Consider the following 20598-nt stretch of genomic DNA (forward strand, 5'->3'; position numbering starts at 1 on the left):
TTATTTGAAGGACAATCTGCTGATGATCGTTGAAACAAAAGCAAAAAAAAAAAAATAACACCAAATAATGAAAAACTAATGACCTCGAACTTCATACTCTTGAAACACAATCCCCTTCAAACTAATTCCATGCTTCTCCTTCCAATATTTGTTTGGCTTTCTCTCCTCTTTGGCCCCCATTAATGACACCCCTTTGTGCATGTGATATGGAGTTTGCCAGACCCGTCCCAGCTTTGCTCGTCTGTGCCATGTCCTATTAAATGCTGGGCACCGAGCAAGGAAGCAGCATGTACTAATTTAAAAGTCTTTGGTGTGACTCAGCTGGGGTTTGAACCACAGACGTTCTAGACTCAGAGCAGATGCTCTAACCACTACATCACTGAGTCTGGTGTATGTACACACACACACATGCACACACACACACATGGCGGTGCTGAGCAAGACGGACAAGTGTAGATTCTGCAAGACAGAAACAGAAAGTATGAGCCACCTGCTCTCGGGATGCAAAAAACTATTATCAGAACAACTGTACACACAACGGCACAACAAAGTAGGTAAAGTGATTCATTGGCATATCTTCAAAAATTTAAATATCTCAGTACCAGAAATCTAGCTTGGTGTTGGCTTAGCGGTTAGGGTGCCGGCTTGGGATCCAAGGATCCTGGGTTCGAATCCCGGTCGATCGCTGAATTAACGCCAGGGGGGTTGACTCAGCCTGACATCCTTCGGAGGTCGGCAAATTGAGTTTGCTGGTAATTCCCTGTGTGTCGCAAGAGGCGACTAACAGGGTTGACGGCAGGAAGGGCATCCGGCCATAAAACATTGCTTCAAAAAAAAGGGGACCATGGTGCCCCAAAAAAGGCCAACCCCTGCTCTGTGGGGAAAAATGGCCTCTAAAGGTGGTTAGTACCAGAAAACTCATGGAAACACGAACCAAGGGCAATCATTGAAAATGAGGGCGTCATGCTCACGTAAGACCTGATGATTCCATCGAGCGTGAACATAGAAAACAAAGCTTTGCATCCGGATATTGTACTCCGGAACAAAAAGGAAAAAACAGCATTGATGATTGAGATATCAGTACCCAGCGATTTTGGTCTAAACAACGCAGAAATCCAAAAAATGATCAAATACCAGGACCTCAAAAATGAGGTCAAGAGATCTTGGAAGCTGAAAGTATCAAAATTGACCAGTGATAATTGGAGCAACAGGAATGATGAAGAAGAACCTCACTGAGATTTTGAAAACCATCCCCGGAAATATTACCACAAACGAACTACAAATGGAGGCAATCCGGGATTCGGTGACGATCCTGAAAATATCCCTTGGAACAAAACTCTGAAAAAGTTGAACAGCTTGGTCCATGAACCGTGAACCCTTACCGAAGAAGAGGTGGATACTTTGGATCCTGAGAGGACTCCGTTCCACCTCCTGAAATACGCAAATGAAGATAACAACCAACAACACACACAGTATATATTGCACTTCAACATAAGCATCAATTAACTTATTTATCAAATTGTTTAAGTGGAGATTCTTGCTTTTTTTTTTTAAACTTAATCTCATACTATCCCTCGGATACACCTCCTCAATACTAGAAAATCAACACAGTAGGGACACGTCAGTTGTACGAAGTACTATAACATAATTCAAAAGCTAAAAAGCTGCCGTAATGTCAATTTACAACATATTCATCAACTACCTGATTGAAAACGCGGCATGAGACGACTTTTGCCCTGATAAATGCACTTGCGCTGACCTTCATATAGTTTAATGATTTTTCAGCCACCACATAACCAGCCATATATGCCATCATCCGCAGGAGCAAGCATAAATTCATCTTTACAGGCACTGGGCAATGCTCTGCTGATGTGGTTGTTATAAATGCTGAAATACACATTACAAACACCTCATTTATATTTGTTCAGAAAGTCAAGATGAAAAATGAAAACAAAACATTTTTCATGCTTCACATTGCTGATGAAATTCACTTTGCCAGGTTTCATGTTTGCCGGGTTTGAGTACATCTGCCTGAAGAACACATAATAAGAGACCTGAAAAGTATAAGTTTTGGACTTCTCTATTATTGACCTGAAGACCACATGACAAGTTAAAAAACAAGGTAAAAAGTAATTAAAAACAAACATAGCTCATGCAGTTAGCACACCATTGGAATTAAACAATACATCAGTTTGAGAGCCTCCCCTACCTGGTGTGTCGGTTTGGCATCGCGGTTCCCATCCTGAAAGGTGGCAATATGAAGGACGCGGCATGCCGAGGTGGCTTCTGCTATGAGCTGATGGCACGATGCCTCATGGCAAGCGGGAGGGTAATAATTCAAGGAGTGCCACGGCAGACCATTTGCATTACTTCTGGACATCATGCGAGAGCAGCTCAGACTCTCAGGAGCTTTGCTTTAAAAGCTGCGCAGAAAGATGTATTCCACAATGATCGGAGCATGTGGCTGTGCGCCACCCTTCCCAAAGAGCAAACGGTTCTCTATTCCAGTTATATTACTCATGTTTGCCGCCAAATTTGAGCGAAGGAAACATGCCGAGCGACTTTATAATCCATGCCCACTGTGCATCTTCTTAAATTCCAGGATGAGGAAAACAAAGGAAACCTTTTGCTCCCTCTCATGCACAGGCACGGTTGCACTAACACTCCCTGCAATTGAATCAAACAGCCATTCAGTATGGAATACTCTCCACACCTGCAAGATGACAATCATCTGTCGCTATTCTCGCTTTCCCGTGAGCATCATTTCTCCCCAACGCATCCCGCTGCAGTCATTGCATGACACGCACGATGAGTTCGGATTTTCACCAACTGTCTTCGCAACACCCACCACCCTCACACCTCCCCAGGCCTTTCCTCCAAATTTTCTCTTTTGCTTTCTTAGCCCTTGCTTTTGCTTTTCGACTCAAAATATCTTTAACTCCCCCAATGCCGTCCGTATCACCTCCTGCTAATAATCACACAGCAGCAGCTCCCTCATTCCAATAAATCTAAAGCACAAATATTTGTGTAAAGTGCAATAGGACTAAAGCCAAGAGATGAACGCAACATGCTTTTATTGCAATAACAAGTTAAACAAGCACAGGCAGGATCACTTGAGCTGGTTGAATCGCTCCTCCTCCCATCCTCCTGAAATTGCTTCGGCATTATGAAAACAGCTTCAAAGAGTCGATTTCCCACCTAGAGGAAGCAGCCTGCTACAGGCCGTGGTGCGGCAACATGTAAAATAGCATACTATCGGGAGAAGCCATGGAACGCACTGTGGAGGAATTGCAGGTTAGATGGAGAGTAATGTCTTTTGCAACTATACGAGTATACGTATAGGTGCAAAATCCCACAATGATGCTGAGTGCGTTACACGGCTTCACATAGCTCATGTGAAGCTCATGTCCTACATCTCAAAAAAAATAAAATAAATAAAAATCAAATAAGCGGGTTCTTCATCATTCCTGTTGCTCCAATTATCACTGGTACAATTTCGATGCTCTTCAGCTTCCAAGATCTCTTGACCTCATTTTTGAGGTCCTGATTTTTGGTCATTTTCTTGATTTCTGCATTGTTTAGGCCAAAATTGAAGTCATGTTTGATAGTAGTATAGCTACTGTCACAAAAAGATGGGATATATGTGGGGATAATTGAAACTGCTCAACAAATGAGATACTTACAACATTTCTAGAAGTGGAGCTTTGTCATTTTCATGATAGCGTCCCTTTACTTTCAAAGCATTTTGCTCCATTTGTCATGAAAACTGTCTATGCCAGTAAAATAAAAGTTTTCAGATTGCTCTCTGGACTATGTTTCGGTTTCTTCAGTCATTTCCTTCTTGTCGGCAGGCATGCCGGTGGGACCTCAAATGTCCAAACCGATAATAGTCACTATTTGGTTGCACAGGGAGAAGCATTTCAAAGCCAGTCAGGAATGTCAGGCTGCACAATATAGAGGCCTTGCACACAGGTGCATTGGCCTGAATGAGGAGTACGTCTTCGGTAAATACCTCTCGTTGCATCTCCTCAATGCCCTGCCTCAATTTTTGCATGAGGCTGGAATGATATTCCACAGTGATTTTTATTTTGTATACAGTCAAGACTCATGGAAGAGCTTGAACACTGCATGGATCTGGATGCAAAAAAACAAAAGCAACAGGAGAAAAAGGTGTGGGGGGGGGGGGGGGGGGAGTGGGATAAGGGGCAAAAAGGCAGGGTTGGAGGTCAAAATAGAGAGAGACTTGGATAAATAAGGGAAATGTGGAGGACCAAGGGGTACAGGAGGACACATGGGGTGGACAAGATGGATAGTTTCATGTTTGAAACGCTGATATTCATGTCCGTTTCATATAGCTGAAAACGCAAACTGTCAGGAAGGAAAAACTGGAAATTTGGGAGGAGGTGAGCTTGGGATGGCGGTGGGAGGGAGGGGGGGGATTTAACGGGGTTAGAAAAGATCATGGTTTGGGATGAGAGCTGATCTGAGATGGTGGTGAACAGCTGTCTTGAAGGCCAAGAGGGAAAATAGCTTGAAGAGGACGTGGAATTTGGTCCCACAGGTGGGGGGAAAAAAGAGGAACAAATGAGGGGAGGTGAGCAGTGATTATGGATTTTTGGAGTTTCACCAAAAGGAGGTTGATGGTGGAACACATGCGCACAGCATAAACCTGGAGGAGGGGGTAGGGGGGGGCAAAACATGGAAGGAGCAGAGGGTGCAAGGCCAGAAAGGAGTTGGTTGAAGATAGAGAGCCCACCGACCTGTTTGGTGAGGCAAATAGTCCATTAGCAGGATTCCATTGACTGCATCCAAGAAAATCTAGGACATGATTTTGCCATGTTGAGTGTCTTCTACCTTTTTCTTCTCTTCTTTAGGACATGAGTTGAATGGCAGGTACAAAAGCTATCGCATAGTAGCGATCCAATTCTGGATCATGGATTGATTTCCATAGCAATGTCCATTATGGTTTCATTTTGTAACATTTGAACAATATAAATTCATGTTACATATTTGATGGATTAGTGAAAAAAAATTTAGGGAAGAAAACGATAGGGCAGAAAAAAGTGGATGTTTAAGGAAAATACAGCAGGAAAACTCAATATATACCACAAAATAAATAGGTATGGGTATGAAATAAGAGGACTCTTTGAATATGGTAAAGTTGTTAACATCAACTTTTACCATGTCGATGTTACCTCTTTTTGTTTGTAGCCAAGGTAATTTGCCAAGCCAAGGTAATCACGTAATCACCTTGCCACATACATCCCAGACGAGAATATGTATGTACATGTATTAAGCTAATGCTGTCTGTATGTCTGTCGCACCCTGAAACACAGAAACGTTCCACGGAAAGCAAAAAAGTTATGAAGTAAATGTTGCTTCAAATTAATCCAAACATATGGGAAAATAAAAACCTTTTCAATCAGACAGAAAAATTGAACCCGGGTGGTGTATAGGCAACAGATTGCTGCCTCGATCGCTCCCAAAATTTTTTTCTTAACGTTAATAAATATCCAACCTCCCATTTTTGAGCTAGCTCTTTCACCCAGCCCAAGAAGAAAAGGCTTCCATTTTTTTTATTTTTATATTGTGGTATTTTTACCACGGTCTTCCACTAGTTTTTAATAAATATGCTGATACTCCTACATGGACAATCATGACGAAACACATGGAATATGCCCCGATCCATTTCTCCCACACACCTGTGTTCACCATGTGTGAACTGATGAACCCCTCTCCCCCTTTTCCCCACGTGTGCAAAATACACATATGGTCCATATCTCGAGCTGTGATTTTCAATTAAAGCTGGAAAATATTGTTTCCGTATCCTCCAATCCCACCAATTTGATGACAAACAGCAGACAAAGATGGGCTTTTGCTTTCTCTCCTCTCAATGGCTTCAGTATTGTTACGGTCTGTGACCTTTCTTTTCTTCTTCCTCCTCCCCCCCCCGTGAGTTATACCAAGTGGTTTGGTCCATGTGTATAAAGCCTATGATTGGCTGTAGGGCAGGGGACTGGGGAGGGGCCAGGAAGGTGATTCAGAGGAGGGAGAGTGGCCATTTTGGAAGAGGCCTCATGGAGGAGTGCCTTTTCGTGTGCTTGTAGAGTTTTCAGCGGAAATCTCTCCACCTGAAGGTTGTGCCGGATCAACCCCTGCGGCCACCTCGGTACCTGAAAGTTGACTTGTGCCGGATCCACCCCTGCGGCCACCTCTGTACCTGACGGTTGGCTTGTGCCGGATCCACCCCTGCGGCCACCTCTGTACCTGAAGGTTGCCTTGTGCTGGATCAATCCCTGCGGCCACCTCGGTACCTGAAGGTTGACTTGTGCTGGATCCACCCCTGCGGCCACCTCTGTACCTGAAGGTTGCCTTGTGCTGGATCCACCCCTGCGGCCACCGCTGTACCTGACGGTTGGCTTGAATTAAACTCTTGCTACCGCTGGGCCTACTGCTGGGCCTGCATTGGGCCGACTGCTGGGCCTGCATTGGGGCCGACTGCTGGGCCTGCACTGGGGCCGACTGCTGGCCCTGCACTGGGGCCGACTGCTGGGCCTGCATTGGGGCCGACTGCTGGGCCTGCATTGGGGCCGACTGCTGGGCCTGCATTGGGGCCGACTGCTGGGCCTGCATTGGGGCCGACTGCTGGGCCTGCATTGGGGCCGACTGCTGGGCCTGCATTGGGGCCTACTGCTGGGCCGGCATTGGGGCCTACCGCTGGGCCGGCATTGGGGCCTACCGCTGGGCTTGCACTGGGGGCCTACCTTGGGGCCTACTCTTGGACCTGCCTACTCCTACCCTCTCGTGCTGGCCGACTCTGGTTTTTCCCTCTCTTCTCCCTTCTTTGTTTTATGTGTAGGAATAGATTTTAAGTGTGATAACCCATAAATAAAGCCGGTGTGATTGAAGGCTTGGCTTGGTGTGCTTCAGGCCGTAACAGGTATAATAACTATACTGTCAGTATTTTCATATTCAAGAAAATGCCAGTGTTGAAATTTGTTTAAGTAAACATGACAAGCATTTTCGTCTTCAGATATTTTCTGCAATTCCAAATACTACAGGCATTAAGACAACATGAAAACAAAAGCAGACAAAGCAGCAATCTTAAATGAACAAAACCCTCTAATTAATTAATTAATTAATTAAGGGCCCGACACTTTTCAGAGCAAATCAGGATCGGTTTTGAAGCATTTCTATGCCAGACCCTATTTTGGACGGGTCAGCATTCCGATGCAGGATACTCGACTGAACGTCCAGGAATTTGGAATTTGTTTAGGGTGTCGGTGAAAACTCACCTACTCTTCATGAAGGATGCCATGGGATAATTAACGTCTCCCAAAAAAAACAAAGCGAGCAGACGGGACACGCAGCTTAACATCCATCTCGGGAATGGCACACACATTGATGCAAAACACGAGGATGACAGTTTATAGCTGGGTCGACATTCAAATCCATGCAAGCCAGCTCAGAGGTGAGCACACATACCCCTATATCATTCTGCCAGGTATAAAATGCTTAACTGGGAAGTGACAACTTTACTGCAAAGGAATAAAGAACAAATATGTTCACCACCATCTCAGAGATCACCCCCATCCAAAACTACGATCTCTTCTACCTCCCCCCCCCCCCCATAACTCTCCACTCAGTCTCCCCCACCCCCACACACACCTTCCAAATTACCAGTTTTCCTTCCTGAAAGTTTGCTTCTGCATCCACCTTGTCCACCCCATGCGTCCTTCCGTACCTCTCATTCCTCCCCACACCTATTTATTTGTCCAAGTCTCCCTCTATTTTGTCCTTCAACCCTGCTATTGGTGTTTCCCCCTCTCTCTGCTGTTCCTTTTGCTCTGTTGCATCCTGATCCATTCAGTGTTCTAGCTCTTCCATGAGCCTTAACCCAGTATACAAAAAAAAAACAAGTTCACCAAATGGTGCAAACAAGTTTCCTTCACGAATGGGTGGTCTGTTGAAGTATCATGTCATTTTTCTGACTTCACTTATCGTGCGTCATTAATTTCATTTTAATAAGAATCGTATGCTTCGTTAACTTCAAAAGTGCCCGCCCAGTGTGACCAGTGACATATTTCACGATGAGTATATAAAACCACTGCAAATGATTGTGCGTTTGAATAGCAGTGACAAATGATGAATTGTAAGATCCCCAGTTACACCCAGATAAGCTCTCTCCTTCACCATATGTAGGTGCTGGTGCTGATACATCACTATAGTTGTACTCTCTTAATGCACACATTTTTGATTGTCCATAGGCCTCACCTTTGTAGAGCAAAAGGCTCAGCTAGGACAGAGGCAGATTAAAGAAATAATGTTTGGAGGTCATGTGTTGAGCAGTCTTCATTGACCGGCACATGGCCTTAAGTTTAGACTGGGAGACGTTTCGGCCAACACTTTTAGGTATTGACATTTAACATGGCTGTTACCAATTGTTTTTTTTGGCAGTACTTTCCTCCACCTTGTCCTCTCATCTGAGAAGTTTCAGCACCTATTCTGTTCTGATATGTGTGTGTGTGTGTGTGTGTGTGTGTGTGTGTGTGTGTGTGTGTGTGTGTGTGTGTGTGTGTGTGTGTGTGTGTGTGTGTGTGTCGGGGCTGTGGGGGGGAGGGGGAAGGGGGAGGAGTAGTCTACTCACATTTTAATATACTAGGGCATGCCCGTACTATATCTATATCTAAAATTATATCCCCCCCCTCTATTTACATGAAATGGTTTGGTCCAAAGCGAACGGCTTGCGAGTACGGTGACAATCCCCCCCCTCTATTTACATGAAATGATTTGGTCCATTCGCAAAGCCAAAGCGAACGGCAGTTACGAATCGCAGTTACGATGAATCGCAAAGTAGTTTTAATTAGTTTTAAAACATAGTTTAACGCCAACATAGTTTGCCAACGTGAAATAAATGAATACGCTCTCAAATGTGCCGTCCGAGGCAGAGTCTGTTCGCCACGTTCGGCACACGTGATAGCTCGCTGCTCTCTGATTGGTTGAATCGTTTTTTGGACATAGCTCGGTAACTACTTGTCCGATTAATTTCAAACCTTGAAAAGGCACATCCTCGGGTCCCCAGCAATATACCTGGCAAGTTTCAAGTATATCGGACCGGTAGTTGTCGAGAAACAGCGGTCACAGACAAACACACACACACACACACAGACACACACACACACACACACACACACACAGAGATTACTGGAATTATAGATAGATGTTCCTCGCAGGGAACTTCAACACCAGAGGAGGCCAAGATGCCGATCAAAGCCTGCACTATGATTGCCAACCTATGGTTGTTTGTCTGTCCTCTATCCTTTCATATGCTGAGAATCAAGCAAGGAAGTAGCGTGCACCATTTAAAATAGATTTTGGTATTAAGCACCACGAGTGAGGTACCCGTGCTATGCATGGGTGGGAGGCCAGAAGCAAACAGACAATGCAGAAACGGCGAATGCTAAAGCATGAAACCAATAAATTCCACATTCCTGTAGCACCTTCAGTCGCACGTCAGACATGGACAGCAAGTTCGTGAAGGACTTCCATGAAAAACGTAGCCGTTAGGTATGTGTGTTCCATACCCAGTCAATGGCGAATCTGCATTTAAGGTGATCCATGAATTCATGCTTAGAAAGTAGAAACCATCACGGCATTTCGTCATTCACTTGAACTCGATACCTCTTTTTTCATTCCAAACAGCATAACTCCAATCACAAATTAAATAACATTAATATAAAAAATAAACTTTTAACAACATTCGTGACATAAACAAATATTTAAATCCTGATGTGAAGTTCCGTACGGTTGGGTGAACACAATTACGAATTCAAAATCGTAATTGTATTCACTCAATTCCAATCATCAATTGATACTTTAACAAAACGATTAACACGATTAACGTTTAACGATTTAACATTACGATTTAATGACAGTTGTATTGGGATATTATGAAACCCGCGCATTGCCATCATCTGTCCATCTGTCCGCATTCGCCGCAGGTTCGCAATTCTCATAAAAATCTAAACAGTATTTGTAGAATTTCAACAAAAGCCACACCACTGTTCATATCGGTAAATATTATTCCATCGTGTTTGGAAAAACTGTAAAATTGGAAAACTTGGAAAAATTGGAAAAACAATATAGCCTATTTTACTTCAGGGGGTCCCAGGATTACCCACCCAAAATATCGTTGCGATCGGTTCAGCCGTTTTTGCGGTACCTTCGAACGGACGGACGGACATTTGGTGAATTATAGTAAGATGGTAAGACTTTTTTGGTTTGAAACGCCAACATTCCAAACTCGCCGTGGATGCTCTCACCATAACGCTACTAAGTCTGTTGATTGTATTTAAGATGTCTATGTTGATACCTGGGAAGGGGCTGACAGGATGGCCGAGAGGTACGCACACTTGCCTCGAAGCTGTCTTGTCTGGATTCAAATCCCAACCGAGCTATAAACAGTCAGTTCGGTGTTTCACAGGCAGGGTGATTCATCAATGTGTGTGCCATCCCTCCGATGGACGTTAAACCATGAGTCCCGTCTGCCAGCATGGATAGGTGGACATTAAAGATCCCATATGGTGTCCTTCACAAAGATACCTGGGATTCCAGCAAGTATCGCTGGCACCATGGCCAAATTCCAAATTCCTGCCCTAACTAGGCGAATGTCAGGTCTGGCCAGGCCGGTTCGTGAAAGACTTGGGCCAAGCTTCCCCCCGGCCGATCCCACAAGGTGGAATAATAGTGGCCGTTAAAGAGCAACAACAATGTTGATGCGTGGGAAGGCAGCGACAAACCACCCATCATAACACTTGCCAAGAGACTGCCTCAGCAGGATTGGGCCTGCCTTTCAGGCAGAACACTAGGATACCAAAAGTGTGTGATTGAAACAGATTCCAGCTTAGGACAAAGCCAATGTTGCAAAAAAATAGGGGATGAAGCAAAAATAATTTCAAAGAAGGTATACTTTGGAAATGAGCACCAATATATTCATCATCGTGGATGTAGACAGCTTTCCAAAAACAGCCGAAGCTCAACAACTTCGCTCTCAGCATTATCTCCTCGACATTTGCAACCATTGTAGTATTATTCTTTTGTATGTTATCTGGCTGATTGGCCTCTTTACTTGCAACTTTGGACTCATTTTTTTTCCTCTAAGATCTCCAGCATCCTCATACGATCACTCACGTTGGTAGTCAGCTGTGCTGTCAGAGTGGCCACTTTCTCCTGCGATGCATCCAATTCTCTCCGGAGCTTCTTCATCTGAGCGAGGGAGGATAAAGAACAGTACAAAGAGCAATGTGTCATCTTAATGTCCATCAAACGTCACCATATGTAGGAGAGCTCAAGAGAATTTGGATATATTTTGACACATCGTAAAAAGTCTGGACACACTTTGTTTCATTTGCTCAACAATGTTAACGTCAATGTCCACCATACGTCACTCTAACTGGGAGAACTGCTTGAAGATAATTTGGATATTGAAACCTGTCATAAAAAGTACGGTAACGATGGTATTTTTGTTTAATTTCTTCTCTTTTTACACAGATGCGTGCCAAGCAAACACTTACCTCAGAAACAGATTTCTCATCCGTCTGCAACAATAACAACAACAACAACAACAACAACAAAATAGTTAGAATAATGAAGGAAAAGCTCGCTGACACAGAATTTTCCAGTCACACCATTTTGTTTCCCCATCCAAATAGTGAGGCCTGAGATCACTGAGGCACCACCCAGATCCTGAGCCAAATGTCCCAAATACCATTAGACAATAGGAGGGAGGGCGGAGGCTTTTACGCTCTGTTGACCTGGAAAATATAAATGGCTCCAAAACGAGCAAGGAGACATTTAAGCTTTCCACTCCCTCCCCCCCCCCCCCTCCCCAAGAGATCAGCTTAAAAAAAAACAAAAAAAACAATTTGCTTGTTGAGTTAATACGGTGGCTTGTGGAAGCGCCAAGTGAGCCGACTGTTTGCACAATGGATTAGACAGGCCATTCCACTCTATAGAGTGCAGGTACTGGAATCTGGAACATACACCTTCACTCGAGCATCTGTAAAAATTTAAGGTCAAAGTTTTCCAAAGCCAACTTTTCTTTCCTGGGTTGTAATGGCGACGATCGAACCGCCGATTGGTTTGAAATCAACGAATGTTGTCGCTAGAGGCCCCATAATGTGATTATTCCAGCAAGAATTGGCCATATATTAAACAAGTTTTGCAAATTTAATGGTTTAAAATCCCATCACAACTGAGTACACTCCATTTTAATATACGTGTCTTCTAAATTACAATACTTGTCAATTATTATTAAGAAATTTGAAAGAACGTCAGAGCAACTTGACACTAAGATATCTCAAAGCCAACGCATTCCGTGCCCTGCAGTGAGTTTAATTCCCTCACCTTCATCCATGCATTGATTAAAAATTATTCTCATCCAGGACAGGCTCCATTAACTCTCCCAACGGCATGACGCCGATAATTTTGGACGTAATTTAGATTTACACTTCATCACTTGTTAAACATCGACAGAATGTATTTAATAACATCTTCCGCATCGCATGAGTTATTAAAACTGACTGAAGTATCTCACATTGCAATTACTTCCCACATGGATTATAAATAAATTGAAAAAAAAAGGGGATAATTAATGGGTAACCAGAACGGCACCCAGTAGAGAGCACACCTCCGCCTGGTTGGCCATATCACTCAATGGTGAAGAATCACTAAAAAATTATACTAGCTGAATCCGGATCCGGATCTTCACCAAAATCGAATCGATTCTTCCTTGTCAGACACACAACCTGTCCACCAAGTTTCGTCCAAATCCGTCCATAACTTTTTGAGATATCCCGCTAGGTATCGTTTTTGGCCCGATCTCCCAATGGTGAAGAATCACTTAAAAAATTAAATAATTCTCATATCCGAATCCATATTCAGATCTTCACCAAAATTGAATCGATTCGTCCTTGTCAGACACTCAACCGGTCCACCAGGTTTCATCCAAATCCGTCCACAACTTTTTGAGATATCCTGCTATGTATCGTTTTTTGCCAGATCTCCAAATCAACGAGCCTGTCTTGTATACCAAAAAGAAAAAAAAAAAATAAAAATGGTGAAGAATCACTTAAAAAAATTATAGTAGCCGGATCCGAATACGGATCTCCACCAAAATCTAATAATTTCGTCCTTGTCACATTCACTACCTCTCTGCCAAATTTCGTCTGAATCCCTCCACAACGTTTTGAGATATTTTGTTCACAAATGGACAGACAAACTTTTCGACCGGACAGACCGGACAAACAGACAGACAGGGGTGGAAACAACCCCCATCCACCTTTGTTGGCGGAGGTAATAAATAATCTATAAAATCTTCTCTTTAAATTTGGAACTGCAAAAACACCATCGGTATAGGGATACACGGTACAAAACAAATTGACACTACAAGGAATTTCAGGAATGAAGTCGGAGATTGAAAGATGTGGATTTGGGGTGTATTAACGAGGGTAGAAAAGATCAAGGTTTTGGATGGGGGAAGATATGAGATGGTGGTGAACAGCTGTTTTAAAGATCTGGAGGGAGGAGTAAGATTGAAGAGAGTGAGGGGGTTTGTTCCAGAGGTGGGAAAAAAAGAGTGAAGGTCAGCAGAGAGTCTTGATTTTGGCAGTTTCACCAGAAGAGGATTGCTGGCAGATCTTGTGCATCCTGCAGGAATAATTGGGTGGCAGAGCACATACAGAGCTGGGGGAGCAAGGCCGGAGAGGAGTCGGTAGAAGGCAGAAAGACCACCAACCTGCCTGCAGTGAGTGAGTGAAAGGCCCTCAGAATCAGATTCATCGCGGGAGATTCCAATGATTCTGAAAGCTTTGGTTTCAACAGCGTGAAGTCGAGCTAGGTGTGAGGCAGGAGCACCAGCCCAGAGGGGAGAACAGTATTCCATTGAGCTGCGGATGAAAGCCTTGTTTGTGGTGAGGAGCTTAGGTGTGCCAAGGAAGGACTTCGCACGATGGAGGATGCCCAGTCGGCGACTCGTTTTGGAGGCCAGATTTGAAATGTGGTTTTCCCAGGAAAGATCATGGCAAATAGTGAGACCCAAAAGCTTGAGTGACAAAAAAATGGTGAAGAATGCGGATTGTTGAATGCGGAGAGGATTGTTGAAAAAGTAGATGGGAGGGTTTTCAAGATGGTCTTTTCAGAGAGACAAAGTGAGAGTGTGAGATTTGTCAGGATTGAAAGACTTGTTGCACTTGTTTGATCAGTTTGTGATTTTGTCCAGGTCAGCTGCTGCCTACCGATCTGAGGCTTGAGATATGGAGCGCAGAGAGTGGAGTCATCAGCAAAGAGATGGAGATGATTTTCCAGAGAGTCGGAAAGATCATTGATGAAGACCAAAAAAAAGCACAGGGCCCGGAACACTGCCTTGGGGAACTCCAGCCTGAACATGAAGGGGAGATGAGAGAGTTCAATTCAGGGCGACACGTTGACTGCGACCGGAGAGGAAGTCCGCAAGCCATGCGTGGAGATTTCCATGGATACCATAGGAGGAGAGTTTGGTGAGCAGAGCTGGGTGCCAGACCGATTCGAAGACACGAGATATGTCCAGTTTGGCGTTGAGGGCCTCCATCCATTGTTGAGACAGCAGAAGCAGCATGTCTAGAGTAGAATGACCTGGTCTGAATCCAAATTGATGATGAGAGATTAAGTTTTTCGGTTTTTCCAAGATGGCGCCCGTACACATGAGCCTTGACATTAATTATTATCATTAAAAAAATTATACTGGAGAGGCGCTCCGATGTTGAAAACGTATTGGCAATCGGACCAACGGTTGCAGAGAAAAGCATAGTCATGTTCTGCGCAGACAAAAAGACAGAGCCAAATGCAATACCCTCTCCTCTGGCGGGGGTAAATATCTGCTCAAATCACATTTAGGAATAACTGAGGCTGTTAAAGAAGTACGGTAGTAGTAGTAGTAGTAGTGGTAGTGGAAGTAGTCGTAGTAGTGGTAGTCGTAGTAGTGGTAGTAGTAGTAGTAGTAGTAGTAGTAGTCGTATAGTAGTTGTAGTATAGTAGTAGTAGTAGTAGTTGTACGAGTATTAGTAGTAGTAGTAGTATAGTAGTAGTAGTATAGTAGTCGTATAATAGTAGTAGTATTGTAGTGTATCTGCGTGACACTTGTGTCTACTGAAGTATGTATGTAGTATATGATGTATGTATAGTATATGACTGTATACTATATAGTATAGTATACTATAGTATAGTATAGTATAGTATATATAGTATATGTATAGTATATAGGTATGTAGTATATGACAGCAGGATCCTACTGAAGTAGTTGGATCCTGCTGTAGTAGGTCACATTGGTCACAGCAGCTATTATACTACAACATGGGTAGTAGTAAAATAGTAGTAGTATAGTTGTATGGTAGTATATTAGTAGTAGTATAGTAGTTGTAGTTGTAATTGTAGTAGTAGTAGTAGTAGTAGTAGTAGTAGTAGTAGTAGTAGTAGTAGTAGTTGTTGTTGTTGTTGTTGTTGTTGTTGTTGTTGTTGTTGTTGTTGTTGTTGTTGTAGTAGTAGTAGTAATAAATATTTTATAGCTTAGCTTTACCTTTAAATAGACTTGTATAAAACACGATATAGCTTAGCCAGCACTGAAATATTCAGACATGCACAGAAGATTTCCATTAAAATGAAGGCCCAAGTAAAATCAATCTTGGTAAGCACAAAAGCACACTGCTATGTACACTCAGGCGAAAACAAATTTCATAAAGCATATGATTGATCACATGCATTTGATTGGACAGAATTTGTACATTCCTTTTCTCCGTTTGTTTTGTTGAAGTGTTTGTTTAGTTTGTGTGAATGTAAGTGTTGCCACATATTCCCAGTGGAGACTCCCCTTGACCAGACCACAGGGAGTTTCCGAAACCGTGCGCAATTTAGCTCCGGCCACTGAATTCACCTTGTGGTGTGCGGCATGCAGCTACGCGGTTAACCACATTCACTCACTTTTGTTATCGATTGTGCAATTGTATGGTGATGCCAAGTGGCAAATTATTTTTGCCTTTCTGAGTTAGTTGCAGGTGCTGTTCCATTGATCCATGATCCGTGCCATTTTTGGGGGATAACATGGGGATTTTCTAACGACATTGCCATTACACTCTGGTGCCGGAGCGTTGTGCTGTTTGAATTTCAATTAAATCAGTTTCTATCCAGCTTCATAACGATCGTCCCTTGCCAATCTGTTCAGCATTTTGTTGGTATTGCTTGGCAGAGGCTTCATGGATGATTTTGCACAATCAGTACTGCTACTGATGTGGCCATACTGATGCCAGGCCTGCTATATTCTTTCCGGTAGTTTAATGTCCATAATTAGCCCTCCCAACTAAGGTTTGATTGTCTGTGAGCACGATATCTCAAAAAGTTTTGGATGGATTCAGACTAAATTTGATGGACAGATTGGGTGTGTGACAAGGACTAAATTATTAGATTTTGGTGAAGATCCGGATCTGAAAATTTTAAAGTGATTCTTCACCATTGAGTGATGGGGCTAAAAATGATACATCGCAGGATATCTCAAAAAGCAGATATAAGATAGAAGTCCTCTTCACATTTGAAGTCAATCGGTTCATGAAAATTGAGGATTTTAGAAATTTGGCCTATGTTGACCTTTTGGCCTATGTTGACCTCAAAAATAGTTGGTGGTTGAATTCAGTGTTTAGATATGCAAATCCTCTTAAAATTTCAAATTAATTGGATGAAAATTGAGCATTTTAGAAATTTGTTAGGTCTTACACGAGCCAAGACTCTGTATACAAAAAAAAAAAAAAAGGCCTACGTTGACCTTTTGGCCTATGTTGACCTAAATATAATTGGTGGTTGAATTCAGTGACCAGATATGCAAATCTTCTTCAAATCTCAAGTCAATCGGATAAAAATTGAGGATTTTAGAAATTTGACAAAGTTGGTGACCTTTGGCCTGTGTTGACATATTTGACCTTTTGACCCCAAACACAACAGTTTTCTTGCTTATGACCAACTCCACCATTTGGTGAAGTTTCGTGAAGATTGGTTGAAAATTGTGACCTGGAGGCGACTGACATACTGACAGACAAACAGACAGACAGACAGAATAACGCATAAGACCAAACGATTTTCGCAAGTTAATAAGCGTATTTTTTTTATATAGATAGAAGATAGATGAATGCACCCTTGAAACATCTGTTCAACTTAATAAGACCTGAAGTATGTCCCCATTCTCTTAACAGAGCACCACAAAACCCCTGACATGTTGGAAATGTTCCTGTGGCTGAAGATGAACCAAAGACAGATCTTAATCCTGACAGATCTTACACTCTCACTCCTCTCTGAAAAGGAATGTCTGGCAAACGCTCCCATCTACTTTCCTGCCAATCCTCTTCAATTCTGACAGATCTTACACTCTCACTCCTCTCTGAAAAGGACCGTCTGGCAAACGCTCCTATCTACTTTCCTGCCAATCCTCTTTAATCCTGATAGATCTTACACTCTCACTCCTCTCTGAAAAGGACCGTCTGGCAAACGCTCCCATTTACTTCCCTGCCAATCCTCTTCAATTCTGACAGATCTTACACTCTCACTCCTATCTGAAAAGGACCGTCTGGCAAACGCTCCTATCTACTTTCCTGCCAATCCTCTTTAATCCTGATAGATCTTACACTCTCACTCCTCTCTGAAAAGGACCGTCTGGCAAACGCTCCCATCTACTTCCCTGCCAATCCTCTTCAATTCTGACAGATCTTACACTCTCACTCCTCTCTGAAAAGGACCGTCTGGCAAACGCTCCTATCTACTTTCCTGCCAATCCTCTTTAATCCTGATAGATCTTACACTCTCACTCCTCTCTGAAAAGGACCGTCTGGCAAACGCTCCTATCTACTTTCCTGCCAATCCTGATAGATCTTACACTCTCACTCCTCTCTGAAAAGGACCGTCTGGCAAACGCTCCTATCTACTTTCCTGCCAATCCTGATAGATCTTACACTCTCACTCCTCTCTGAAAAGGACCGTCTGGCAAACGCTCCCATCTACTTCCCTGCCAATCCTCTTCAATCCAGACAAATCGTACACTCTCACTCCTCTCTGAAAAGGAATGCCTGGCAAACGCTCCCATCTACTTCCCTGCCAATCCTCTTCAATCCTGACAGATCTTACACTCTCACACCTCTCTGAAAAGGACCGTCTGGCAAACGCTCCCATCTACTTTCCTGCTAATCCTCTTCAATCCTGATAGATCTTACACTCTCACTCCTCTCTGAAAAGGACCGTCTGGCAAACGCTCCCATCTACTTCCCTGCCAATCCTCTTCAATCCTGACAGATCTTACACTCTCACACCTCTCTGAAAAGGACCGTCTGGCAAACGCTCCCATCTACTTTCTTGCTAATCCTCTTCAATCCTGACAGATCTTACACTCTCACACCTCTCTGAAAAGGACCATCTGGCAAACGCTCCCATCTACTTTTTTTTTTTTTTTTTTTTGTATACAAGATCGAGGCTCGTGAAAGAGCGAACATTAATCACACAGAAAGACAAACAGACACATAAAACAAATAACATCGGGAGCGGTAGACAAGATGGGGAGAGAGGGGGAAGGACACAAACACAACATTTGAGAGCAGGGACCGAGAGACATGGAGACATCGAGAGATCTGTGGGAGGGAGAGGGCTTTGGGGGGGAGGCATGGGAAGGGGGGGGGGGGGGTAGGAGAGGTATAAAACATATGGACGCTGCCAGGACTTCCAGGAAAGAAGTTGGAATTTCAAACAAGGTGGATCTGGGGTGAATTAGTGGGGGTAGAAAAGATCAAGGTTTTGGATGGGGGAAGATAAGAGATGGTGGTGAACAGCTGTTTTAAAGACCTGGAGGGAGGAGTGGGATTGAAGGGAGTGTGGGAGTTTGTTCCAGAGGCGGGAGAAAAGAGGAATGAAAGAGTGAAGGTGAGCAGAGAGCCGAGATTTCGGCAGTTTAACCATCAGAGGGTTGCTGGCAGATCTTGTGGGACCTGTAGGAATATTTGGGGGACAGAGCACAGAGAACGCTGGGGGAGCAAGGCCGGAGAGGAGTCGGTAGAAGACAGAAAGACCACCTACCTGCCTGCGGTGAGTGAGTGAAAGGCCTTCAGAGATAGCTTCATCGCGGGAGATTCCAATGATTCCGAAAGCTTTGGATTCAACAGCGTGAAGCCGAGCCAGGTGTGAGGCAGGAGCACCAGCCCAGAGGGGAGATCAGTATTCCATTGAGCTGCGGATGAAAGCCTTGTAATGTGGTGAGGAGCTCAGGTGTGCCAAGGAAGAACTTCGCACGACGGAGGATGCCCAGTCGGCGACTGGCTTTGGAGGCTAGCTTGGAAATGTGGTTTTCCCAAGAAAGATCATGGCAGATAGTGAGACCCAAAAGCTTGAGCGACAGAACTTCTTGGAGAGGATTGTTGAGAAAGTAGATGGGAGGGTTGTCCAGTCGATCTTTTCGGAGAGACATAGTTAGAGTGTGAGATTTGTCAGGATTGAAAGACATGTTCCACTTGTTTGACCAGTCTGTGATTTTGTCCAGGTCTTCAGAGAGTGAGGAGGCTGCAGACTGCCGATCTGAGGGAAGAGGAATGGAGCGGCAGAGAGTGGAGTCATCAGCAAAGAGATAGAGAGGATTTTCAGATAGAGATAAGAGATAGAGATAGAGATTTCAGAAGAGATAGAGATACTTCCCTGCCAATCCTCTTCAATCCTGAAAGATCTTACACTCTCACTCCTCTCTGAAAAGGAATGTCTGGCAAACGCTCCCATCTACTTCCCTGCCAATCCTCTTCAATCCTGAAAGATCTTACACTGACTTCTCTCTGAAAAGGACCATCTGGAAAACGCTCCCATCTACTTTCCTGCCAATCCTCTTCAATCCTGACAGATTTTCCGCTCCCTCCTTCCCCCACCCCCCTTTCCCATTCCCCAACTCCCCAAGCCTTCTCCCTCCCACAGATCTCCCGATGTCCCTGTTCTCTGCTGTTGTACTTGTGTGCTTCCCTCTCTCTCCCCATCTTGTCTGCTGCTCCCTTTATTGTATGCTTTGTGTGTCCGTTTTTTTTGTGATTAATGTTAGCTCTTACACGAGCCTCGATCTTGTACATGAAAAAAACCTGTCACTCCCACCTGAAAAGAAATGTCTGGCAAACGCTCCCATCTACTTTCCTGCCAATCCTCTTGAAGAAGTTCAATCGCCAAACTCTTGCGTCTTACTATCACCATGATCTATCATGGGCAAACCGCATTTCTAAGTTGTCTCCAAACGGAGTCGCAAACCGAGCATCCTGCGTCGTGCAAAGTATTTCCTTGGCACACCTGAAATCATATCCACCTACAAGGCCTTCATCCACAGCTTGGAGTACTGCTCTCCCCTCTCATCTGGTGCCCCTGCCTCACACCTTGCGCAACTTGACACCACGGCAACCATGGCCTTCAAGATCATTGGAATCCACTGCGATTAAGCTGAATCTATGGGCCTATCACTTTCCCATCGCAGACAGGTCGGTGGTCTCTTGGTCTTTTCTACTGCCTCCTGTCTGG

The 20598-nt window shown here is 43.9% G+C and overlaps 1 protein-coding gene across 1 annotated transcript in view; it reads right to left on the bottom strand.

The window, feature by feature from the left end:
* The window catches only part of LOC144889054 (neuron navigator 2-like), a 64309-nt gene that overhangs the window by 11852 nt on the left and 31859 nt on the right, over positions 1 to 20598 (bottom strand). Inside the window, exons 7-8 of the mRNA XM_078768863.1 lie at positions 11574 to 11597; positions 11191 to 11265 (exon numbers count right to left, since the gene is read on the bottom strand). Coding sequence (XP_078624989.1) covers positions 11191 to 11265; positions 11574 to 11597 — 99 coding nt within the window. The remainder of the gene's footprint in view (positions 1 to 11190; positions 11266 to 11573; positions 11598 to 20598) is intronic.

The sequence above is a fragment of the Myxine glutinosa genome, unplaced genomic scaffold (assembly GCF_964187855.1).
Source record: "Myxine glutinosa unplaced genomic scaffold, kmMyxGlut1.1 SCAFFOLD_623, whole genome shotgun sequence".
Lineage (NCBI taxonomy): Eukaryota > Metazoa > Chordata > Myxini > Myxiniformes > Myxinidae > Myxine > Myxine glutinosa.